Consider the following 27,290-nt stretch of genomic DNA (forward strand, 5'->3'; position numbering starts at 1 on the left):
CAAAAATAATGTTAAGATAAATGCTATAAATATATATATATATATATATATATATATATATATATATATATATATATATATATATATATATGAATCAAACGATAAGAAAAAAAAAACTGTCGAAAAGTAATAAAAATTATAAATTTTCATAATCAATGAAAAAATAACCTATTTTATAAATTTACCGACTTGACTGAAGAAGTTAAAAAAAGAAAGGCATTTTGTCTCTCGACCAAGTAGTTAAGCTAAGAAAAGCTTTGCTATTTCAAGTCATCTTAAAAAATGTGAGAGCTAAAAAGAGTTTAATAATATATATATATATATATATATATATATATATATATATATATATATATATATATATATATATATATATATATATATAATTTTGGTACTATCTTTAAGGTAATGATGCTAAAATTTAGCTGACCTACAACAGTGAAAGTATAATTTTTTTTCTTAAAAAACAAAATAGAGAAATAATTGAGACAGTTGAACAAAACCTGAGAAAACTTTATGCAAAAGACAAGTTACTCCAAAAATTATGCATAGATCATGAGCGACTTGGGTAATTTTAATGTGAGTCAGTTTCATTGAACAGCACATCTGCAAAATCTAACTTCAATTATACATAGTATAAACCCAGAAAGAGTTTCCAATTCCAAACTATTGTCAATATAGTGAAAAACTGGCCTAGTCTTTTGCTCAATCTATTTATACCAACAAGAGACTCAAAATGGTGTGGTTTCTTTAAAATATATATATATAAAAAAGTATGCAGGCAGCACTAGTCTAGGGTGAGAGGGGCCTCATTGAGGTTAATAGTGATGGTGGTGGTGATTTTGGATAAAGGAGTACCTGATGGAGGAGAAAGATGAGGGGAGAATGGCCCAGTGACATGGGTCAGTGTGGCTGTGCTCACAGGGCGCCTCTCTGCAAGTGGCTTAACTGGGGAAGAAGGACGGGTTAGGATTTGTAATGGTAGGTGCTGAGGCTGAGGTTTGAAAATCAGCTTTGGGGCTGAGGTGGTAGAAGAGGAAGCTGATGGTGGCGTAGGGACCACTGTTTGGTCATCATGGTTGCCCACAACATGGGGAGACACACCTATATTTGGCCACACAAAGGTTCCTTGAGGCTTGCATATTTGAAAACCACTTTTCAGCCTTTCAATTTTTGCTGTCTTGTTCTCTGCTTCACTGTTGTTTTTCTGCATCTGTGTATCCGCTGAGTTTGTTACTCTGTTCTTGTAGCTTTTCTTTTCCTTCCTTGTCTCACCTCCTATGTTTACTGATGTTGGTCCTGGAAAACAGGCTTGGGGTGTTTCCGATTCTGACATTATTTGTTCCTCCACCATTGTTGGTTTTAGCATTTTAAGTTTCTCCTGCATCAAGGATTCCATCATTTATCACTTCTCAATATTTTATTTCCTTTTATCTGGCAAGTAATTCATTGGCTATCATTTCTCAATAATTAATCCGGGTGAAAAGGACAGGGAAACAAATAATAACAAACTAACAAGCATGATTTTGTACACTTTTGTCGTCTGTTATCTGTCTATGATACTCAACCGGTAGATTTTAAGGAAAAGAAACCAATCATTAGCAACATTCCTTGCTATCAAAATCATTCAAACCATGGACTATAAATAAGATGAAAATGATAATGATTATATTACCTCCATACAACTCAGAGTCAGTGAAATTTCCTTCAATTGTTCCTCTATTTTAGCCTTCTTACTCACCAACTCCGCATAAATCTCCTGCAATATAGCATTTAAGTAACTACAATGGACCAATTTCTATTCACATTAGCAATTAGTTATAACCCTATTACTACTACTGTGCTTCACCTCCTTTGGAGCGAAGGAACCATAGTCCTCCGAATTCAGACTAGACAAACATGAGCTAGGAGTAGTCTCAATGGCCAATGTCTCCTCTCCCTTCTTCATTGCGAGCTCTCGCATATCTCTGTACATCAATATGAGTAACCAGTAATAGCTCAGAATCAGAGGAATATATAACCTAGAAAGTATTTAACAAAAATGAATAAAGACATTGACTTTACTGTTTCAACTTGAGTATTTCTTCTTTGATCTCTCTTAGCTCACTGCCAGTAACGTAATCTTGTGAAATGCTGTCCCCAAGCTTCCATCCAGGGGACGGAGTCCAGTAAGGGTCTTGTACCCCTGCTTCCTTCCTCATTTCAACAAGATCAGCACTCTCTAACCAGTATTCCATTGCGCCCTCAGCATTGTGTCGCCGTCGGAATCTCTCAACTCCTCCGGGTGCCACTTTTCCAGCCATGTGCTTCAGCAAATGATCAAGCAGACCCGTATCACCAATATACTTTCGTGCTTCTGATCTCAAATCTGGCCTCAATATTGGGTTCCCATACACAGCTCTTTTTTCTTTCATAACCTTTAACATGTTCTCCTCTGCCATCATATACCTTCACATATGCGAGGCAACAAAAAGCAATTTATATTTGAGCCATGCAAGAAAACATTGAACTGATTACTATACTAGATTTAAGCTTACAATACTATCATTTGGATAAAAATTATTATATACCTCTCAGCAGACCATCTTCCAATAGAGATTTTCCGTTTGTTTTTGTTGTAAAGCACGATTTGTTGCTTCTTGGGGTCATTCTTTGCTTTCTTAGATTTTTTATCTCCATTGCTACTAACGTTTTGATGATTTTGCCTACATTGACGCGTCATCCTCATATCCCCGAAAGACTCTTCCTTGGTAGCCTCCACTTCCTCTTCGCCTTTCTTCCTTTTCTTCTCACTAGTTCCTTCTCTGAGTTCAACGCTGGCCACTTTTCCCTTACACGGTTCCGGTAAAGATTGAACCTTTGCCTCTTCATGGCGGCCCAAGAACCGAACTTGCCGGCGTTTTCCCCACTGCATCATCCCTGTGAACTTGAGCTGAGTCCAGCAAGAACCCTGCTTGGAAATGAGGCTCCTTGCGACATCATTGAGAGCTGGATTCTCGGGGTCTTGGATGTTTTCTTTAGAAGGAGAGACCCAGAAGCTCCAAGAGTTTCTTCTTTGTGCAAATTCCTCCGTTGGGATGCTCCTGGAAAGCGCTTTGATGGCGAAGTCCATCCCCATCACGTACTTCTCGTCGAGTGCAGGGATCGTCTTCCCGTCCTGTTTCCCAAAGTTTTGGTCGCTGAAGTGCATGCGAAGTGATTGGAGGCTTGGGTACCTTAACGACACCAAGTGCTCCCCTATGTCACTGACCTAATGAATGCACACATTATCCGTTAAACCAAAAAGAATGTTTTTGAATTTCTATTCAATGTTCAAAAGGAACTCTCTTTTTATACACGTATATAGTAATATAGTAATACCATTCCAATGCGAACAGATTTTAGTTGCACTGGGGATATTGGTGAGAGCCTGCTGTGATCAATTTCATGAAATAGACCCACTTTAAAATGCTCCCATGCCCCTGCAATACCGACAGTTTTTACTATAGTGCCTTCGGAAAATATATAATGAAAATATTTATATAACAATACCACAGTAAAAAGAAAATCAACCGCTATTATTCTTTCATTTATTTCTTATCTTCGATAACAAATAGAAGACCAATATTATTGAAAACAAAAAACTAAGAGAAAATTATTTCCCTTCCAATTTAAGACTTACCAAAAGGTTTATAATAGGCCCACACAAATGCCAGTTACCTATTTGTACCGAAAAAGGGATGTTACCTATAGCGCTAGTTGATTCAGAGGCAGGTGGAAACAGCAGAACATGTTTGTCCAAACATGGGCTCTTTTTGCTTCTATCTTCGTCGACGTGGGCATCGCTCTTTTCATGCCTCTTCAAGTGCGAACTCCTCTACAAAACCATGTAATATATAATCATAATTGTCACATAATAACAGAATAAATTTAAGTGTTCTTCTTTATTATGAGAAATTATTAGAAATATAATTCCAACCAATCTTTATTTCACGTTACGCAGATAAACAATTATCAATGTTATCATGATAAAATACTAAATATTTGCAGGAGAGAGAAAATGTACGTGCGTGAAAAAAGCAAATGTAATCATTTATCTTTTTTATCAACGCTGCATTGCGTGCGTGCATGCGGCGATATTGTTCGTTAAGCACACAGGATCCCATAAGGATCGCGTAACTATGGAAAAAAGACTTATATGAATATATATTTAACAGAAAAATGCGCGCGCGTGTTATACTTTTTGACCGTGAAATGGGTAAGAAAGAAAGAGACCATATCTTCTTCATCTGTTCCAGCAACAAAACCACACGGACTTTGCTCCACAATCTGCACAAAACACAGCAACAACATTATTAACAGTAACTAACATCTAACAATTAATTTCACCGCATAAAATAAATAAAACAAAGCATCAACAATTAGGCTTGGACAAACTTCGGAACAAAATTAAGAATAAGGAAAGCTTTTAAAAAAAACAAATTAACAGACACATATATGCGCTTATAAATTAATCATTTGTATTAGAGAAAACAAAATAAAAGTACCAATTATGCTAAGTGAATTAATATGATGAATGTGAAACTATCAATCAAACAGTTCTTAATACGGTAAAGAATTAAATAGGGGACACAGACCAATCATGAAACGAAATTAATGCAAAAGCTGGTTTTATCAGTGCTTGAACAGAGAATGTCGATTTGCTGCTTCATCGAGCAACATGCAATTCAATTAATGAACTGGAAGGTACTGAATCTGAATCACCAACAAAAGCATTAGCAAAACGCTAAGTTCGTACACTGATCGTTCTGAAGCAGCAAAACGAATGAACAATAGTTCACTAAAATCTCGAAAACGAATTAAATGGGTCGGAAAAATAACTCCGTTTAATATTCGCGTTTTCAATTTCGAAAACGAACAAATATAAACACGATTCACGTTGTTTTCTTCTGCGAAATCAAAACAAACAGCGATCAAAGAACGTTGACGCTGATCAACATTCATCCTCGTCGCTTTCAGCATTTCAAAATGAACTAGCTAGAAACACGATTCTTCACGCCAAATAAAAAAATCGATGATCAATGCAGCGATTCAGCATTTTTTTTCACTGAATCTACTACTCACTCGTTCAATCGCCATCTTCATGTGATCAAGAGTTGAAAAACAGCAACGCGAAAATGGTGATCGACACGATCCACACGATCCGAGAAGACGATCGGTGAATAATTGAAAGAGAAAAAGGAACGAAGAACGCGAAGAAGAATTGATGAGAGTTGGAGCATTAGCGTTCTTCAGTGAGGTTTTGGTTTTTTGCTGAAAGTGGATTTGAAAAACATTTTCTTTTCACTGTTTGTTTCACGAGAAACAGGTAAATATAAATATATAATGTTGGAGCGAAAATTTGTTATGCGGGTGAACGCACGTAATGAGAGCAAGGAAATGTGATGATTACGATTCTATGTGAAAATACCTTAATGCCCCTACTGCATCATGCATAGTTCCCGTGTGATACAAGGTTTCAATAGAAGGTGATGAACAGCCAATAGAATAGCGACACGTGGGCATAAGTTTTGTAACAGTGTTAAAAACTCTGAATGCATAAGGGGATTGATTAGTAAAGTTTACACGTTCTTGATGTTATTGTGAATTTGCATTAAAAAAACAGAAAAAATAAAGAACATAATTTTAAATAATTATTAAACAATGTTAAGACAAACAAGTTTCCATTTATGTTAAAGTGAATGTTTTGTAATTGCACTATAATTTCAAAGTCATAAAAGATTAGGTTGTATTATTACATAATTAATAACAATGTTACAGTGCGGGTTATTGTAAGTTACAACAGATTTCTTTATAAACATTTTTAGAGTTAATTGGGTGTTCATTTTAGGTATGGTGACAAAAACAGAAAATTTAAAAAAGACAGAAAATATATATAAAACATAAAGTAGGATGTTATATATATATATATATATATATATATATATATATATATATATATATATATATATATATATATATATATATATATATATATATATATATATATATATAACATCATGTCATTTATTCATATGCTATTTTTTTGTGTGCAGATCTATTACATATTAATATAATATGATATGTTAATATGGTTAATTTTCTGATGATTAATTAACTTGAATATGACAAATAAGAGGTGTGGGAACAAAAGAAGCTATTTTTTAATTTTCAATAAATAAGTTAAAATGATTCATATAGTAAAAAATTAAATGATAAAAGTAAGGATTTAAATTTAATAAATGTTGTACTCTAAATAGATTTAGAATATTTAAAATTAAAGTTAAATATATTTCTCCTCTTTAAATTACTTTTATAAGTTATGATCTGTCCTTCAACTAAATTATATATTTATTTATTCTATGCACTATGAAAGTTAAGAAACATCTTATAAAAGGTGAAGGCTATATTATAGTTTATTATATATTTCATGGAAAATATTTCATATGTTATTTATAGAAAAAAAATATTGTCATCACTTTTATTATTTCACATCATAATTTTTTGTTATCAAATCATACTTTTTGCTTCCGTTGATCGATGCTTTAGGAGTTGAAAACCAACTCAGTCCAAACCGTTCAATGTTTTATATTTATTATTTATTTCATTGCTTAATGTTTACTAATAAATTGAAACACACGAGGAAATAGATAAAATTGTCATTCATCTTTTTGTCAATGTGGTATAACCAAACACAAGTTTAGTAATTTCAGAGCACGAGCCTTTTTGTTTTAGTATATTGCTTCTTAATGTTATTTAGATAATATAATTTCATGCTAGGAAAAGAAAAGAAAAAGAAAAAGTTATTTTTCTTAATATCTCCAAATGATGGAAGACTCTCCTACAAATTTATCCTACATTTATAAACTAAAAGATCTATTAAATCCCGATAAAGTACCATTAATGAATATATAAACAGACTTTACTATAAAATGTAATTAGTTAAAAGAAGATCTAGAAGTAGGGATAACTCATAATAATATAGCATAATACTATTTCAAATTTTGAAAAAAAAAGAGTAAAAGATGAAAATACTCGTAGATAATTTCTTTTTCATAATGACATTTTGACTCGTTTTTAACCTATCATTCCATTTCAATTATCCTTAGATTATCATATTACATGACTAAAAATAATCAAGATAGATAATTAAAGGGTGATTGGAATGGTGGATTAAAAGTGGGTCAAAATTTTTTATTTATTTATAAAAATTAAGGTTCATTTACTTAGAAATGATAATAATTGAACATGTGTTTCAAAAGTTGAAGAGGATAAAAATAAAAACAACTCACTAAAATGAAAACAAAGAAATAACTCATTGAAATAAATAAAATTCTATAAAATTGCATTAACTAATACTATTGTGTGTACAAAAGTAGTGATTTGAGAGCAAATATCATGTTATTCTAGTGTATTGGTTCTTATAATTTTACTTAAATACGATAGTACGAATAATCATGCAATCATTATACATACTAACAAATAATCTTTATGGCTAGTGAAAAGACAATTGAAGTTGTTTTTCTCAACTTGCAAATAATTGAAAGCTTCTCCTACGCTATTATCTGTCAACTTAAGACTTCATTGAAACATACTCCAAAAGTGTATCACGAATGGAATGATGAGTATGAACTTATGTCTTAGCTTGATTATTATAAGAAAATTGATTTTTGTTTCCATTTTTACTTTTAGGATTCAAAATACGAACAACATGATTTTTAAAGATGATGATCAGTAAACATGAATTTAATCCATATGATCACTAGGGAAGGAAAACCTTTTTATGTGAATTAAAAAAGATTTTCTATATCGATTCTAGAACAAGCATAAATACGTGCAATATAGAAAATTTTCACTTTCTATGTCTGTTTTGGAAAAATCGGCATAGAAAATGCACATTCTATGTTTGTTCTAGACCCGACATAAAAAGTCTACTTGGGAAGAGAAAAACCAACACACACTGACGCAGGGGTCTCCGTCTTCCCCATTCAACTCTTCCTTCTCTTCTCCTCCCATGGGTAGAATAAGCACCAACCCACCTTCTCTAGCGTCCATCAAACCCTCACCAGAACCACCTTTGTTTAGACTTGTTCACCATTATCGGCGCTAGCGAGCATTAAAGCCTTAGGTTCCTGTTTCCAGATTCCAGTGAGCTTCTAGCTAGCGTTGCCCATGAATGGCGTCAACACAACCCACCACCTAACCCTCACTAAAGCATCTAGTTAGCCTTCGCCTCAGTCGTTGGTTGTTCCTCCTACGCTCAAGCATGTTGCAAGCTCACCAGTATTAGAACTTGTCGAATTAGGGGTCACCTTCGTCGAAGCTCGCACCTGTACGCACCATTATATTCGACATTCCTACTCACCACCATGAGTACTCTTCGCACTCACCTTCTGCCATAAAACCCTTGTCTGACTAAGTGTCTCCAACTTTGCCCCTAAACATCCTAGCTTGAGCTCGTCGCCCCTAAACCCCTTGCCACTACATCACGGAGAAGTCATCCTGACCAGCACCCCGTCTTCTCATCTCCGACAGAATATTAGGTTTTGGAATTTGAGGTTTTCTTTGTTTTGGTTCAGGCATTCTTGTTGGATTTTTTTTCTTTGATTGAGAATTTTTTTAAATAAAAAAATTTAATGTAAGATATTAGGGTTCAAGATTGACCTTCTAAATATTTCCCTAACACCCTAAAATAGAGAAAAAATAAGAGCATAACGATAGAGATGCGTAAACAACGACAAGAACGACACGCAAGAGCAACACTAGGGCACGACAGCGAGAGCAACCCATGGCCCAACAACGACAACAACATTAGGGCACGACGACAACAAAAATTGGGCATTATTGTGAAAGTGAAACAAGAAGAGAGAACTCTGAAGTGTAGTGAGTGTGAAGTGAGTGTTGCGCGAAGAAGGAAAGAGAAAAATTTAAGATTTTATGGAAAGCTATTTTTGCACTAGAGCATTCAGTATGTGTTAAAGTTTGTACATAAGAACAAAAACAAAATAATGAATACAAGAGCAAAAATAATTAAATAGAATGTAAGTTCTTAGAAGCTTACAACTAGATATGAGTGTTATTTGTAGAATTACACAAGTGTGAAAACTTCCTTCCAAGAAGAGAAGATGAACAAACAAAACATGAAATATAAATATGACCGAAACATAGAAAAAGGACAGGAATAATTTAAAACTTGAAAGGCAGAAAAGAGAAAATAATGTAGAGGAAGAACTTATGGTTCAATGGAGGAAGTCACTGATCGAATCGCCATCGTTTGCACTGTTCGTGTTGTCTGGGTCTTTGGTACCGTCTAACCCATTTCATTGAAGGTAGTGAAATTACAAGGTATTGTCTGCAATCCTTAACTCCATTTTCGCACAAAATTCCTTTGTTCTATTTCGCTACTCAGTAATATCATTTTGGGTCACCAATCTTATCTCATTGGAACCCTAACTTTCGTGAAGCAAATTCAGTTGCAGCAATGAATCTTCGTCTTCTCAACGATGCTTGATGTTTCAGGTGACGTGTTGAGTGTCTTTATTCTCTATTTGGGGTAAATTTTATGGTAGTGAAGAGGATAGATTCATTTAAGGAAGAGAAAGAAGCAATCAAATTTGAAGAACGTTAAGTGTCTAACTCCATTTTGTTTCTTAAGGCTCCTATAAAAATTATCCTTACTCCTTTCAGCAACATTACCTGCAACGATTGATGTTTTCTCACTAATTATGTTTGTTCTCAATAATCTGGCCCAAATAGGTATTGTAGAGGGGAGGAAGACATCACCACCTTGCTTTCAATTTTTAGCTTTTGCAATTTTCTGGGGCGGCTTGGTGGAGGAGTTGTATCATAACATTTGGTCAGGTGAGTGACACTTACTCATGCTGAGAAAATTGTTTGTACATATAATGTTTACCTACATAAGTTACAATATCAATAGATGACTAAGTATTGATACTTCTTTGGAGTGATACTTCTTAATCCATGTTTTTTGACGTTTTTCAGGCAAGAACAGTTCCAAGGACCGCGTGGATGTCGTGCACGCAAACAATTATGCTCATTGTATACCTTTTGTTTGCCTATGCTTTCAATGGAACCCTTTACCCTGTAGATGCATTCCTGGGTGTCTATTATGGTGTGCAAATCTCCGTGATGATCCCCACAGTTTCTGAAGTTTTCGGTCTCAAGCACTACGATGTACTAAGCAGCATGATGAGGTTGGGGAATCCAATTGGTGCAGTGTTGTTTTATGTTCTGCTAGCAGGGAACATATACAATAATTGGTATGTTTAAAAAGAAATTAGAATTGTCCCTACAATTTATTATTAATATATATTTTCCTATTATTATTCTTTTTTTGTAGTCTCATTTGTTTTATTGACTGTGCGTTACATGTACATAATTAAGCTTTTTGTTTATTCTTAAGCTTTTTGTTTATTTTGGGTTTGGTGCTAGATAATGTGACTTGGAATGTTTAATTACATATCAGTTACCTTCGCTTGGCTTTGGAACTTGCAAAATGCATATAATATTGTAGTCCTTCCTCTTATGAGCTATATTGGTATTTTTTAGTTGCTTGTCTTCTGACTCTTCTTTTTGGTGAACCTTTTACTGGTAAAGTTGTGTGCTGACATTCACTCTATGATTCTTGATAATTGTGTTACCATATGAAAATACATCTTAATATACTAAAATAAGAAAAATCTTATAAATTATTAGTAACATCAATTCTTAGTACAAAACTAATTAGTTTCTACGACCTATCTGAATTGAAGGTATCATCTAATTAGTTACTAAACTCAAATGAGGTAGTGATGGAGAAGTTTGTTACTTAAGAAAAGTATGTGACATAGTTTAGTTATAAACATAGGAGATTAACGAGAAGGGTTACTGTGATGAAGATGAAAGGAGAGGAATGAGAAGCAACTATAAAAATATAGGAGATCGCCTATATTTTTCTTTGACACGGTGCATGTTTTTCAATACCTTACTAGTACAGAATAGTATCTAAATTTGGTAGTTGTAAGCTAACAACGTTCACATGAATGGTGTCTCCTATCATTTACTTCAATGACTGAAAATTGGTCGACATCCATAATTCAAGATGTTGACACTAGAAATTGTTCAACCCTAATACATTGACTACTAACTATATATATAGAGTCATTATCATTATAATTAATTATTTTATGCATAATTCACTGGTATAAAGTGATCACGATGTTTTATGCATGCTTTTTTGTCAACAACACCAATTATGAAAGAAAACAAAAATGGATAGCTTTTGCAGTTTTATTAGGATATCTAGTCATTTTTTTCAATGGCAAGGTTCTTTTGTAATGTTGGCATGCAATAATTTACAAGCGCAGGCAATGAAAGAGCAAGCTCAACTTAGGGAGGAGATGGCTTATCAGTACAAGCTGGGAAACTTCAAGGTCATAATTACATGATAATTTCCTATTTTGAGATCTGATTTTAGCTTTTAAGACTCAGCTAAAACTAGTTGTTGTTTTATCACTATAGGTTGTTGCTGCTATCCAGAGAAGGTTGGATCCTGATGTTGCCATATAGCTAAACATTACTTGTTGTAAATGAAGAATTGGGTTTATAGGGCAGAAATAATGTTGTCGCCATGACCGGGTAATGATGATCCTGTCGCCACAAGGATTGATTTTGTGCCAACTACATGTATCTTTTGACCTGGTGTTAGCATGCCATGGATGGTTATGTTTCGATGGATAAGTAAATTTTCACTATTATTGCCTCTTCTATACTACTTTTGCTAATTGAAGAGTAATGCTTTTTCAACCAGTGACCATTTCAAACCTCTAAGAGTTCAAGTTGCGTGCATGGCTTCAAAATTTTCCACCACTCATGATCATTCGGACATACATAAATTGACTATTTGAAAGTTCATCTTTTGAAATGATCTTTTGTCTGACATTATTTCTTACCACATGTTTGAGTGAAAACGGAGAGAAGGAAAATCTGGATATGGAGAGATTAAGGACTAAAGTTGCAACCTGAGACATGCAGTTGTACTATGTACCCACTGATAGTTATGTCGTACTGCTTCCATTGAAGACAATTGTCATCATTCAGTTTGAAAATGAAAAGCTAAGATGCTTTTTGGTTGAGAAAATATTATATATTTTTGTTTCATGTTGAAGTTTCTGGAATTTTTTTTTGTTTCAATTTAAAAATATTTTTACGTTTACTTCCTATTTACTTAATATTTTTGCTTGTCAATATTGAAGGCTTGAAAAAGGAAATTGAAAAATATTCTTGATGTCACGAGCAGCAGCACATATGAAGATATTGAAGGCAATACCCTTGGCATATTATTCATTGTGTTTGGTCTTAAATGAAGCACGTGAGATTTATTTACGTGAGTGAGGTAGCAGTACATGTTGTTGTTTATACTTTTATTATTTTATTATTTGAGAGAGTTAGTTGTTATTTGTTTTTTTTTTCATAATGTGGATATTTAATTATAGTGCTAATAAAAATAGCCATTTATACTTTTATTATTTGAAAGAGTTAGTTGTTATTTGTTTTTTTTTTTCATAATGTGGATATTTAATTATAGTGTTAATAAAAATAGCCAATTGGGTTCAATCTCAAACCTTTTAGAAAGTAGGCAAATGCTCTACCACTTAGCTAAGCATTATACACTTTTAAAATGATTTTTAAAATATATATATATATATATATATATATATATATATATTGAAAGGATTTTAGAATGTTTTAATTTTTTTATATTTGAGTTATCTACGAAATTCTTTGTAGGTAATTTACCTACGCTGGTTTTTGTAGGTAGTTATCTGTGAAAATTTTCATACGTAATTTATCTACAAAATATTTCGTAGGTGATTCGACTATTGGATGAAAAAAGTTTTGACAAAAATTTTTGTAGATAATTATGGATGCTCCAATTTCGTAGATAATATTCGTAGATAAGTTATCTACGAAACTTATTTTCGTAGATAAAGTTACCTACCAGCTCAATATCTACGAAATATGCGTCGTAGGTAATTCGTAGATAATAATACATTACCTACGAAAATTTGACGTAGATAATAAGCTAATTTCTTGTAGTTTATATATCCATAAGTTGCTTACAAAGAAAAATAAGTGACTATTTATAGTAAAAAGGTGTCCCTCAGGCTAAATGTAGATAAAATTCAAATGTTTTTAAAGTGAAATGCAAATCTAACATAGTGGTCTAAATTAGTTAGGCAAAATTACAAAGTTCTTTGAGGGAAATTTGAATTTCAATATTCAAATAAAAGAAATTATCTTAGTGGTCTAAAATTGTGAACACATTTTATATGCTTGTTGATGCTTTCTAAGTCTTTGTTTGACTTTTTGGTTGTGCTAGGTTGAAAATTGGAGCCTTCCAAAGCGGTTTGATGGGACTCAAGTTCCTCTTTCCTTCTTTTATTATTATTTTTTCTTATTATTCACACCCTTAGCTTATTTGCGTTGAATAGTCTCAACAATAAAAACTGCTATTTAAACATATTTTTACAATGAAAGTAAATTTTTCATTTATAAAATTGAATATAAATATGCTTGTTCTATTTTATAAACATCTATTTATTTAATATTATTTAAGATTCCTCTATTCATCAAATTTATATATAAATCTCGTTGCAAGTTATGGTTAAGTAAAAAAGTTTGTTCCTTATGACCAATTGCATCATCATGTAAATAAATACATTTCACATGACAAAAAAAATTATCTTTTTGAAGTTTCGTTGCTTCATCACATTCAACATTGTAAACAAACCTTGTTCCATCATACAATTTTGATTTGTGTTTCCTCAAATTATGTTAAAAACATTCATCAAAACACAAACATAGTGATTAGATAGTACATATTGTAAGACATGAGAGTTTTATAAGTGAAAACATATTAAAAGAGTTTGAGCATGTCTCATAAGAGTAAGTTGTTAGATGAATCAACATGAGAAAACACATAGGCAAGTAAATGGATTAGACGAGTCTAGTATTGAGTTTAGAAAAGAAGAAAGGAAGGATAAGGCAGACATGGAATAGACGTATGAAAGAGGCACTAGACGTCTGATAATAAAAAGGGGTTTCTAATGTCAAAGAATAGTGAGTGAACAAATCAATATAACCTAGTAGATTTTGTCATGGCAATAAGAAAATTCTCAAGAAATGGATTACAAGTGTCTTCGAGAAAAGTGTGTTCAGATGCAACATGGCCATGTGAAACGTATTTAAAACACATCAAGAGGAACGAGGGAAAAGTAGGTGGATAATAGTGGAATATTAAGGAAAAATAAGAATTTTATTTCATGTCGTAGAAATATATTAGAGCCTTGCTTGGCATTTCTCTATATAAGTGAGGGTTGGTCAAAATAAGTATTTTTTGGAAAAATCATGAGATTTAAGAAATAGAAGTTCTTCACGGGAGTGAGTAGAATTATTGCTAGATAAATCAAAGTTTAGAGGAATTTTGGAAAGAATAGTTGTTGCATTTGGTGCCCTAAGAATTTGGGCAGTAGAACTTGTAGAGCTAACTTCCAAGTAAGGGAAGCTAACTTGAGTATGTGTTTTGGGCAAAATGTATATGTATGTGATGTGTTATTGTTTGATTGGGTGTATTGTATGATATTGTGAATGGTTTTCATGATAACCTATGAATTTTGTAATATGAATTAAGAAGTGAAAATTGTATGTTTGATGTCATGCTAAATAACAAGAAAAATTGGGCGTTCTTGTTATGAATGATTCATTCTCAGAGGTAATTGTCTTAAACTTACTTTTTATACACATACGAGGATCGATTGATACAATATGAAATATTCCAGGAAGTACTTGGAGAATGTTGGAATGGTATGGAATAATCATTCTCATGTATAAGAGCATAAGGGGAATAAATACTACAATATAGCTAAATTCAAAGTTAAGGTCGTCTAATGGACACTAAACTCTAGGTCATCTAATGGACACTAAACTTTGGGTCGTCTAGTAGGTCATTTGTGGCTAATATCGTATAATGAGTTATTAGACATTGTGGTTATATAGTGGATGTTTCTACCTTGGATGTTTGAGAAAATAAATTTACAAAGACAGTATGAAAACCCCTTGATGATATGTATGCTTGAGATTAAACACGTTTAGAGATAGATGCGTATGTGTGTATGAAAAACTTGAGGACCAATGGCTTAAAGGCTTGGTTAACCTCTTGTCTATGTTATGAGACCTGCACAATTGAGGATTTGCTTAGCAATGAAGGGTAGTAAGTCCTAGTATTCACTAGAGAATATACTCACCTACATAGATAATATATATAAGGTTTGTGAGATGTTGGGGTGGTTCCATGGAGGAAATCACTGTGGTGGTGATTGTGCTATGTATTGAATTCAAAGTTTTGGGAAATCTATCATACAGACTCTAATAGTTATAGATTTACATAGAAGAAAATAGTTATGTGTTAAAAGTCAATGGAGGTTTTAGGGAGACGAACATGGTATGACATAGGACCACGCTTCTTGGAACCTAATGAAGCTAACCATTTCGGTGTGGTCATTTGGTCAAGGCAATGGTATGAAATAGTAGGAGTGAGCATCGGTCGGGTTGGGCCGGATTCGGGCCCAACAGACCAAATCCAACAAAATCCAAATTTAACATTCGGAAAACCATACCCGACCATTTTACACCTCGGGTTCATCAGGTTCAGATAGTTTCGGATGCGGTTAAAAATGGATAGATACTGGTTATCCAAATTTCAATTACAGTTCAAAGATCAAATGACCTAAGCCTCGAGAAGATCTGGGTGACTCCTCCTCCACCGCGCGTCGTCTTCGTCATCTACTATGACATTCTCCACATGCTTTACCAAACAGATCTACTGGTCACAGCCACAACAAGCAAATATGCGTGCAAGTAAGAGATCCACCATTGTCAGTGTTTGAACTAAGCAGATCTGAAATGAAGGTGGTAAAATGTGTTCTCTGTGATATATCTAGTTTGTGCGTTATTGTAGATGCGTATTCTTGCTCATTCCGCTATTTCCCATGGCTAATGTTGTTTCCCGACAAGCTGTGACGAAGCTCTGGTGGTAGTTGCGCTTCACTAGATCACGATCTATGAGAGTTTTTAGCGAAATGATGGTTATCAGAGTTTATAGTGAGCAGATTTGTTGGGATTGATGGTTATTAAAGAAATGGTAAAGGGAATGGAAGGAGGATTCACAAGGAGAAAATGATATTAAGGGGTTCTAGATGTTGGAAAAAGATGATATGAAAGGGTTTCAGGATGTTGGGGAAGAAGACGTGAAAGGGTTGTTAAATGTTGAAGAAGATGATACAAATGGGTATGTGAATGTTGATTGTAAATTGCACAAGTTCATAACGAAATAGTAGGATTAGAAAATTTCAGATCGGATCGGGTTACTGTGGATTTTGAATTCAAAATCCATATCTGACTATTTTAATCCATCTAAACCTGATTTTTTTATCCAAAGTAACCTGACTCAGAATAAATCGACCACATATACATTCTTCTTTTTGGATATGGCAATTTCGGTCAGGTTGCCTTTGTTTGCTCAAGCCTATGAAATAGGACCATGTTTGGCAAACGGGGCTTGTATAGCTTATTGTACCATGGAGTCTGATGGTAGTATAAGGTGTGGTTTTCACCTAATAGGTGCAAGGTCTCTAAGACTGGTTTTCAATACAAGTAATCTTCTAAAAGATAAGTCGTGATGTTTTGTGTGTGATGTTACTTTGTTGAATTTGTATAATTATAATGTTGATTTTGGACTAATATGTTCCCTTTTATCATTGGACCTTTCATAAATTTTGTATGATTGTTTGACTTCTTAATTAGCTTACCCTTATATTTGTTTTGTTTACCTTTTACCTTGCGATGATTATTACATGAGAGCTGACTCTAGGATTGAAAAAATTCATTTGTTAGGAATGAAGATCAAGCATATACTTGAGGAGAAGTGAGAGATGTAGGAAGTTCTTCCAAATACATTATTTACATTTAAGTTGTAAATTATTTTGAAAAACTGTGTACTGGAAGAATGTAATAGAAATGAAATTTTAAAGTAATGAAATATGTATTTCCATATATTTCTCGTTCTCACTAAGTCTTTTATTGGTGTTGAGAAATTATAACCATTACCAAATGCTAAATTGAAATGAATATGCTTATTCTCGTTTACCTTGTATCAATCTATTTTCAACAATGATTGTAAACGGTTTTACTAAAGAATGAGAATTGATCAAAGTAAAATGGGTTAAGTATATTAGCACCCTAGATTTGGGATGTTACACATATCCTTTTTATTTTAATTTATAGTTTCTTATTTTACTTAAATAACACAATTTCAATAACTCTATAATCCTTAAACATAGTAATAAATCATCCTAAAATGCTATATGTATGGCACCTTGACAATCACAATTAACAACCTATAATACTCAACTCTGTAACGACAATGTCTCATTCATCCTCCCTTTAGGTATGATATACTATGCCTAGGTAGTAGATAAAGCCTCCATTGGTTGCAAACTATAATCCAAACAAATTGTAGTACCAATAATGTAAAAGTATAACCAAAAAGTGACTTTCTGGTATCAGTATTCCTTGCATAATCAACATCTACAAACTCGTCTATAGTAGCTTTGTCGTGGGCAGACCGCCTATACATTAGGTGAGACAATACTATGTACGCCTAGGATCTGTCATGAACCTATTAAACATACTAACAACATGCTCCAAATCCAATCTATTACAAACTATCTCATACATGATACTCTTAACTCCATTAGGATATGAAGTATTCTTCACCACCCTCTTTTCTTCTCTGTACTATGAGTTTGGTAAATAAGAGCTTTGTATGGTGTCACAAAGGTGTTCTCATAGGTTTAGATTCATGCATCCTAAACTTGTAGATCGCTTTCTTTAATTACCCTGTTGATACAAACATAGTATCCCAATTGTTTGGTCTCTCTGTATGTTCATTATAATGTATGTCTCGCAAGACCAAGATCCTTCATTTTAAACTCTAAGCTTCATTTTTTTAGCTTCTTCAATTCACTTTTATACTAGCTAACTGTAATGATATCTCATATATATATATATATATATATATATATATATATATATATATATATATATATATATATATATATATATATATATATATATATATATATATATAAAAGATCAATAGCAACACAAACTCTTTTTCTCTTTTTAGGATGTACATGTAACTACCATAACTGCTTCTCTTAAATCTCGTTTACTTTAGAAAGTCATCAAATCTCTTGTATCACTACATTAAACTTATCTTCTAGTCGTACAACAATCTCTACAAAAGATACATTTTTCCCTCTTCTTCAACAAACCCTTTAGGTTGCTGCATGTAGACGATCTCCTCCAAGATTCCATGTAGAAAAATTGTCTTCACGCCTAACTGTTCAAACACCAGATTGTACTGGTTAACAATAGACATCAATATCCTTATTGGACAATGTTTTACCACAGGTGAGAATATCTCATTATAGTCTACCTCATCCATTTATGTCAAACCTTTTGTCACAGTTTAACCTTAAATCTTTGTGCCTCCACTTTGGTATTCCTTTCTTTTGCTTGAACACCCACTTGCATCCTACCTCCTCCATGGCAACTAGTCGCAATTGACCTTTTGGTCCTTCTATAGCCTCTTGGAAGATTCTAGGCTCTTAACCATTTATCTTTTCAGTTGTTTTCAAAGCATAGATGACAAAGTTAGCATATACAAACCTCTATGTAGGTTTGATTGTCATATTCTCCCTATCATGTGTAAGCTAATAGCTGAAGTCGACCTCTTTACTTTTAGAACTTCTCATGAAAGAGGTAGAGGTTTGGTACACATCATTTGATGCCTTATCGCCTTACACCACTTGATGGTTTGATCCACCACCAAAAGGTTTAACCTCAAAATTGATTTTATCTTTCCTTCTCTTTGGATCTCTACACATATCCTTGTTAACAAAGAATCTGGTCTCTCCTACCCCAACCTCCATAATATGTATACCTTCACAACTTTTTTGTATCCAATGAAAATATGCCTTTCAGTCCATGCCTCTAGTTTATCCTTCTTAACATGTACAAATCCCGAGGTGCCAAACATTCTCAAATTCTCACAATTTGCAAGCCTTTCACTTCATATATTTTCATAGGAATTTTGTAGCTTACAGTAGATTATAGACTATTATTTATTAGGTAGACAATAGTGTTTGCAACTTTCCTCCAAAAGGCAATTTGACTCCTAGAAGTATAGATCCCAACCTCTCCAAGATGGTTTTGTTCATCGTCTTAGTCAACCCATTGTATAGTTGTGTACTTGTAATCATCTTTCACTTATTTATACCTTATGCCCTACAAAACTCATTAAACTCCCTTAAAACGAACTTCAACCCATTGTTTATCGTCGAAACTTCCAATTTGGTACCTTGTTGATTACTCACCATGGTGTCACTCTTTAAACCATTGAAAAGTATGGATGGAAATGTGGGACGGCCCGGCCTGTTTAGGCCCGCCCCACACTTGGCCTGAAAAATGTGGGTTGGGTTGGCCTATCCCGTGTTAAAAATACTTATGTGTACCAGCCTTAGATGTCATAGCTTCACCTTATCCTACATTGTTTGACTAGTCATAGACACAAGCACATTCATTCTTGAATACAGTCATTCTTGAACCAAATAAGATGTACAAATCGTTCTTGGTTGTTGAATCTTTATCACTCATTGTCCAATCTTGGTTGTTGAACCACTATGATTAAACATATTGATCGATAAAATGATTTGTCTTGAGCTTTGGAACATACCTCACTTCTTGCAATAGCATTTCTCAGTCATCAAACATCTTTAATATGATAGACCTCAGGCCTTGCACCTTACAGACTTCATTGTTTCTAAGAATGATTACTCCGCCTTATTTCAATTCCAAAGTCTCATATATCTCTTTCACTAGACATGTATGATAAGTGCATCTTGAGTCCATGACCCAACTCCTCTGTGCATTAGACACAGACTCCACTCGCATCCCAAAAAACTGACAATTATCATACACTAAAGCAACATCAACAAATTCTTTCTTGGAATGGGATTTCTTGCCTTTCTCGTTTCTCTAATTTTGTTCACAACTTATCATGAAGTGACTTTTCTTATGGCAATCATAGCACTCACCTTCTGCCAGATCGTTTGATGAGTATTGCTTTGTCTTCTTCCCTTTAAACTCATTTTCCTTATTCCCCTTGAACTTAGACACATTCAGACTTAAACTATTACCCTTTCCTTTAGACTCTTGAAACTTATGAAGCTCCTTAATCCTTATCAAGGTTTGCACCTCCTTTAAAGAGTAAGGGTTTTCTACTTCCTGAACACCAAAGTGTATTTAAATGTCCATACATCTCAGGCAAGACGTAAAAAAAGTAAAGTCTTATCTTCATCCTTAAGTTTCACTTTAATGTTCTCTAGATTGTCTAAAATCTTACTGAAATCTGCTAGTTGTTACAACATCATTCTTGTATCAGTCATCCTGAATGAACATAATTATTGCATTAAACAAAGTTTATGTTCCAAAAACTTAGTCATGTACAATAACTCAAGTTTCACCCACATTAACGCAACAATTTTCTCTTTACCAACTTCTCTTAGTGTTTGACTAAGACACTAAATTATGGTTCTCTTAACTTTGTTGATCGTGTCAAACTTATTCTTCTTCTAAGACATAAATGCTAGAATGGTCGTCTCACTCTTCAAAGTCTCATCTCAACCTTGTTGTTTCAAGATGGCTTCCAACTTGATCCTCCACAGTCTAAAGTCTTTGTCCCCGAAAAACTTTTGGCCACCAAACTTGGTGGCCATATTTTTAACTTCTTGACTTTCTTTTTCTTATTTCCATATACAACACCAGTTGTTGGGTTCTCAACAATATCAATTCAAGAAAACATAAGAATAAGATTGAAAGAAAGCACTTTTATTGATCGTGGAAGGCTCTATACACAGAGGCTAATTATAATTCAGTGTGATGTTTAAACCCATAAGGGTCTTTACATAAAGATCTCAAAATAAGAGAATAACAAAAAACAATTAAGACAGTTAAATCTAAAAATACTTTCACTAGACTCTATTACATCACTATTAGACAATCTGTAATAAACGATCTATTGTGTCATTCTATCAAACAATTTAATAACCTTACTAAACTATTTAGCACATCATTTGTTGCACATAATTTAAAGTCAATCATCACACAATTCATACTTAGATTTTTGACATTGTCATCTTTTCTGGAATGGCGCATCTCATATTTAACTCTAATTGTTCAACGTCTCCATATGACAAATTCAACTATCAATAAGTAAAACATCTTCACTTTTAATACACTTAATAGATAACCTATTTATCCTTCCTTCCACTTTCACAAAGAAATTAGTAATCTTTTCAATAGTTCTTTTATGATGTCATGTGATTACATTCAATACACACTCCTCCTCTTCGATTATCAATCAACTTTCATCACATCAAATGTTCTTTCTACATTGACTATTTTTAATATATTCTCATTTAATCTAAAATATATCAATTTATGTCATAAATTATTTATTTGTAGACCAATGATTCTAATCAATTTTGTTAGCATTTTTTTTTTTGAAAAAAATCTATCAATGATAATTTAAAATTTTTTTCTGAACAAAATAGTTTGATACTGTGATTTTATTATATTCGAAGGAAAAAAGTAAGAGGAAGAAATTGAAAGAAAAAAAAAACTTAGAACGAGAATGGAAGTATGATATTTAAAAAAGTTGCTCCGCTTGTTAAATATTTTTACTATTTTTACTTTATTTAATTATATTTTCTCTAAAATATTTTATTGTTAATTAATTTTAAAATTTTGATAACACTAATTTCTTTTAGTATTTACTTTTAAAATTTGTCTTTGATTTTTATATTTCCAAAATGATAAATTCAATCTTTTAACTCTTAAAATGATGTGATTGTAATTATTTTTATTCTAAATTTGATATTTATTGACCGTGTTTAAATTAAATCCATATGATAGATATATAGTTTTGAAATTTTGAAATTTAATATTTAAAAATCATCGTATATTATTACATTAGTTGATAAAAAAACTAAATACATTTTTTATTTAAAATTAATTAACTAATTTTTAAAACCCGAAACCAAAGACAAATTTAATGAATAATTGTAAGAAGGAAAAATAATATTCAACCCTTACTTTTTTATTCAAGCACACTAATCTCAACATAAATCCTTTATTAAGAGAAAAAGAAAAAAAAACAAAGTTACCACACGAAGGCACACGGTCAAACACAGTTACCAAATCTAAAACGGCGGCGTTTCAATTGCCGTCGTTTCAGTTCACGGAATCCTGAAACGCCGCCGTCTCTATTCGTGTCTCGTAAGCATAGAAACGTCACCGTTTTCATTCAGGTCTTGGAAGCTTCGAGATCCGCGGCTTTCTGGAGGAGACTGTTGGGGTCGTCTTCGAGGACCATCTGGATAGGGAAGGAGCCGAGGCCGTCGGCGATGGCGAACATGATCTTCTTCATCTCCTCTCGGAACTCGTCGCGGTCCACGGTACCGCTCCGGTCGACGTCGAATTTGTCGAAGATGGAGTCGTAAAGCGTGGCGAGCTTCTCCGGCGTAGTGGTCACGTCGATGCCAAAGTGCGCTTCGATGAGGCGCATGGACTCGAACGCCTTGCGGAGCTCCGACCGCGACAGCACGCCGTCGTTGTTGAGGTCCAGCGCCGCGAACTGATCGTCCACGGACTTCGTGAACGCGGCGGTGTCGTTGACGAAGTCGCTCACGGTGGTGCCGTCGATTATTACCACTCCCATTCTGTTCTCTCTCACTTTCCCTCTAAAGATTAGTAGTGCTCTTTGTGACAGTGAACTATTTAATACAAGATTTAAAAAATTATTTTATAAAATTTTATTTATTATAACTGAATTTCATTTATTATATATTTTTTTATAAATTTTACTCAAAAAGCAAAATGTTTCATCAAATTCACATTTGTTACTTTAAAAATTAATTTGATTATCGGGTTAAGATTAACAATCATTTTTATTTTAAATTCAGGAATCTTAAATTTAAGATTCTCTTTATATCATCTTAATATATTTTAATGGATTTATTTATGTTTAGTTGTTAAAATTATAGTTATTAATACTAGCATTAAAATTGTTCCAATGATATTTTGTTGCGAATGGAAACCGTTGGAAAAGGGTGGCCATTCGATTCTGCGTCGTCAGCAGCAGATTTTTTTACGAAAATCTATGGACGCAGTTTGATTTTGGGACATCGAGATGGAAAATTTTGTACTCACATGTAAAAGAAAAAATTAAATTGGTCTGTTATTTTTTTTTTTTTAATTTGATCCTTATTTTAGAAGATTTGTTTCGTGATATTCTATTCGTGATTAATGTATCAATAACGTTTATCGATATGTTATATGTTAATTCCAGATTTTTTTAATCTTTTAAAAATTTAATTTAATTTTAATTTTCTTTTATAGATAATATTAGATTATTATATGATTTAAACCTCATCTTATCATAATTTTTGAGTTTTTCGGATGGATACTCCTTGATTTTATTTGTCATGTTTTTGTTACTCAATCTTGATGGAACATGGTGGAACATGGGATTATCTGTAGAAAAGTTTTCGACAAATACGTATCTTTAATTATTAGGGTCCACTCTTATTTATAGGAAATTAATCTCTTTTTTACCTTGATTCAAAATGTGGGTTGAGTCCTGATTACGTTCACAGTGATCCAATCTTCATTGGGCTTGGTGTGGGCTTAGTTGGACCCAGACTTTAGGCCTATCATTCTTTCATAGTGGTTTCCTTTAACTTTTCTCTAAGTTAGAGTACACGGCATTCCACTGATGTGGTTGGTTAGTGTAGGTATCGCCTTTATGATTAAGGAATCCGCCTAGTTGGTTACCCTTGTCGTTATGTAAGTTAGTTGATTCATGCATGTTTATTGATGAGGTATTAACTCAGTATGTCGTTATGTACTCGGTTGTGGTTTGTGTGGTATTCCTTTAGGCCTAATGGTTACTTTAAGTTAGCGACCTTTTTGGATAGTGGCCAATCTTGCCTTAAGTTAGCAGCCTTCTAGGATAGCGGACAATCTGGCCATTATGGTACACTTTAAAAAAAAATCATGTGTTAAATTAAGATCCTATTCACGTGGTAAAGATAGTGTGACATGGCATTTATAATGTGGCATTGATAGTACCACATGTCAAGGTTGATGTGAAAAATCTAAATTTAGTTTCTGTATTTGTTATTTTGTTTCAATTTATCCCCAATTTCTTTTTAAACCGAAGCAATTTCATCTCGTGCGGAACTTTAAAAAAAATTTAGGGGTGCCAAATTAAATTTTTTTAAATTCATTATATGCAACTCTGAGAGTTTTAGATAGTTGTTTTTCGTGGTCTTTAATTTTTGGATTATCGTGAAATTTTTCAAGTTTGATTGATGTACATAAATAAATCTTCTTCTTAAAAAAAATCAATTATTTTATTCTTTATCATAATTTTTCTAATATAAATCTACCACGTCTCACCTATTTAGAAAAATATGAATTTGTTATCACCTAATCCAAAGTAGACAAATTTATCACATGCAAGAGGAAACCATATACTTAAAAAAAGTACAAAATAAACCAATTCAAAAGAATAAATTAATTGATCTAAAATATTCTTTAACTTATCAATTTTACTGTGTTACCGTTTTATTTTGAAAAAGAAGTGATATTAAAAGTAAAAATTGAGATAAAAAGAAGAGATAAGATACAAAATAAAAAAAAAAATATGTATGATATTTTAAGAAAAACTTAAAAAATTAATATAAATAATATAATAATACATAAATAAATAATTTAAATGTATATAACAAATTAAATAAAAAAAAATTGGGGGAGTCATGGCTAGAGATGGCAAATAAACCCGTCCCCGTGGGTATTGCCCGAACCCGTCCCCGTTTTGACGGAGAATCCCCGCATTGACTGGGTATGGGTATGGGTATGGGGAATCCCCGACTTTTTCAGTTAGGTATGGGGATGGGTATGGGGATGTACATATCCCCGCCATAATACCCGTCCCCGCCATATCTCCATTCTCGTTTAAATTATTTAAATATTCACAGTTAATGAAGTAACCCTATATATATATATATATATATATATATATATATATATATATATATATATATATATATATATATATTCTATTTTTTATTTCTTTTAATTATTTGATTTGTCATGAAACTCATTTGCATCTCCAATATATTTTTTATCTTATCATAACCTTTATGTAGTTATGTTAAAATGATATATGTTAATTAAAAAAAATTATGACTCACATTTGAATATTTCTATTATTTTTTAATATTTTTATTTATTATATATTTTTCTTTCGCATGAGAATATTTATACTCTCAATTTAAGGTAATAGAACAAAAAATATTTACTTATTATTATTATTATTATTATTAATTTTTGTTTAATCTGAAGAACTCTTTTGTTTCATTAAAATAATTTTTGTTATTATTCAACTATTGAGTATATATGTTGATATTTGAAAAGTTGTCTTAGTTCTCTAAGATATTTTTCATCTTATCATATTTTAATTATACATTTGATTTTCTTTGTGCGATTTCTTAGATAGTTTCTCAAATTATTTCTAAAACACACATTTGTTAGTTTTTTAATATTTTTTTTATTGTTTGTTTCCATCATGTAAAAAAATATTTTGATATATTCTATCTAATTATTTTTTATTTTATCATTCATTATTAATCATACTGTAATTTTTTTCACTTTAAATTATGTTTGAAGTGGTTAAAGTTATATATATATATATATATATATATATATATATATATATATATATATAATGATATTTAGGAATAGTATATGATAATTCACTACAAGAAAAACATGAAATAGTGACTGATTTAGTCATTAACCCATATCAGTCACTATTTTTCGTCATTGGTGGTAGTAATTGATTTATTGTCTGAATCAATGATTAAATTAGTGACCGATTCAATGATCGAACCGGTACTTGATTTAGTGACCAATTTAATCACTAATTTATTTGTAATTTAATGACAAACTTTTGTTGTCACTAATGATATTTCTATTTAATTTTAACCACTTCAAACATAATTTAATAATTAGTTCTCTAAGGTATTTTTCATCTTATCATACCTTAATTATACATTTGATTTTCTTTGTGCAATTTCTTTCAATAGTCTCTCAAATTATTTCTAAAACACACATTTGTTAGTTTTTTAATATTTTTATTTATTGTTTATTTTCATCATGTAAAATAATATTTCGATATATTCTATCTAATTATTTGTTATTTTATAACTCATTATTAATCATACTGTAATTTTTTCACTTTAATTGTATAAATAAATTTTATTTACTACAATATAAAAATTTAATGTAATTGCTATGAATATTTATTTGTCACTATCCAACATATATTGAAGTTCAAAAGATACAAAATCTATGTCAAAATTTTATTATTATGTTTATTATTTGTTCTTTGTGTCATTTTGATCCAGTGATGTATTATAACTTTTATTAGTCTATAAAAAAAAGATTCATTAGAATTTAAAATATTGAAGTAAACAAACATTTAAAATATATTTTAATTTGAATATTTGTTTTCTTTTATATTTTTTTGAAATATTTTTTAATTTTATCAACTAAGTTTCATCAATGTTGTAGTTGGCAAATTTAATAAATGTTTTGGTTCTCATGAAATTTTATTTGGTATTTTAATCGAAAATGTAGACAATTATAATTTATTTCAAAGTATTTGATATGGAAGAAATAATCATCCTCCTAATATTGAATATTTGATAATATTATGTTTTCTTTACCGTAACTTTTTTTCTTTTATAAAAATTAATATTGAAATAGTTAGAACACGGGTACGGGTATGGGTACGAGATTATACCCGTTACCCGATGGGGATGGGGATGGGACAAAAGTTTGATACCTGTTGGGTTTGGGTATGGGGATGGGGATGAATTTTTTATGCGGGGATGGGTATGGGATAACGAAACTCGTCCCCGCCTCGCCCCGTTGCCATCCCTAGTCATGGCTCCCCTCCATCATGCGGAAGGTCTGCTACTAATTTAATCCATTTTAAATTGAGACGAAAATTTTAATTT

General features: G+C 32.2%; 2 protein-coding genes across 2 annotated transcripts; both read right to left on the reverse strand.

The window, feature by feature from the left end:
• Positions 1-612: 612 nt before the first annotated feature.
• Positions 613-5,118, reverse strand: LOC114169465 (protein DYAD). Its single transcript, XM_028054621.1, has 9 exons — positions 5,104-5,118; positions 4,255-4,308; positions 3,727-3,856; positions 3,361-3,461; positions 2,571-3,250; positions 2,065-2,448; positions 1,850-1,967; positions 1,676-1,759; positions 613-1,381 (listed from the first exon to the last, which is right to left on the reverse strand). The coding sequence occupies exons 1-9, from the start codon at positions 5,116-5,118 to the stop codon at positions 788-790; spliced, it is 2,160 nt and encodes a 719-aa protein (XP_027910422.1). The 3' UTR covers positions 613-787.
• Positions 5,119-22,279: 17,161 nt separating this feature from the next.
• On the reverse strand, positions 22,280-22,970 carry LOC114168960. The gene has a single exon (XM_028053965.1). It carries the CDS (start codon positions 22,919-22,921, stop codon positions 22,508-22,510), a length of 414 nt encoding a protein of 137 aa, XP_027909766.1. The 5' UTR covers positions 22,922-22,970; the 3' UTR covers positions 22,280-22,507.
• Between the last annotated feature and the right edge of the window lie 4,320 nt (positions 22,971-27,290).

Source organism: Vigna unguiculata, chromosome 11 (assembly GCF_004118075.2).
Source record: "Vigna unguiculata cultivar IT97K-499-35 chromosome 11, ASM411807v1, whole genome shotgun sequence".
Lineage (NCBI taxonomy): Eukaryota > Viridiplantae > Streptophyta > Magnoliopsida > Fabales > Fabaceae > Vigna > Vigna unguiculata.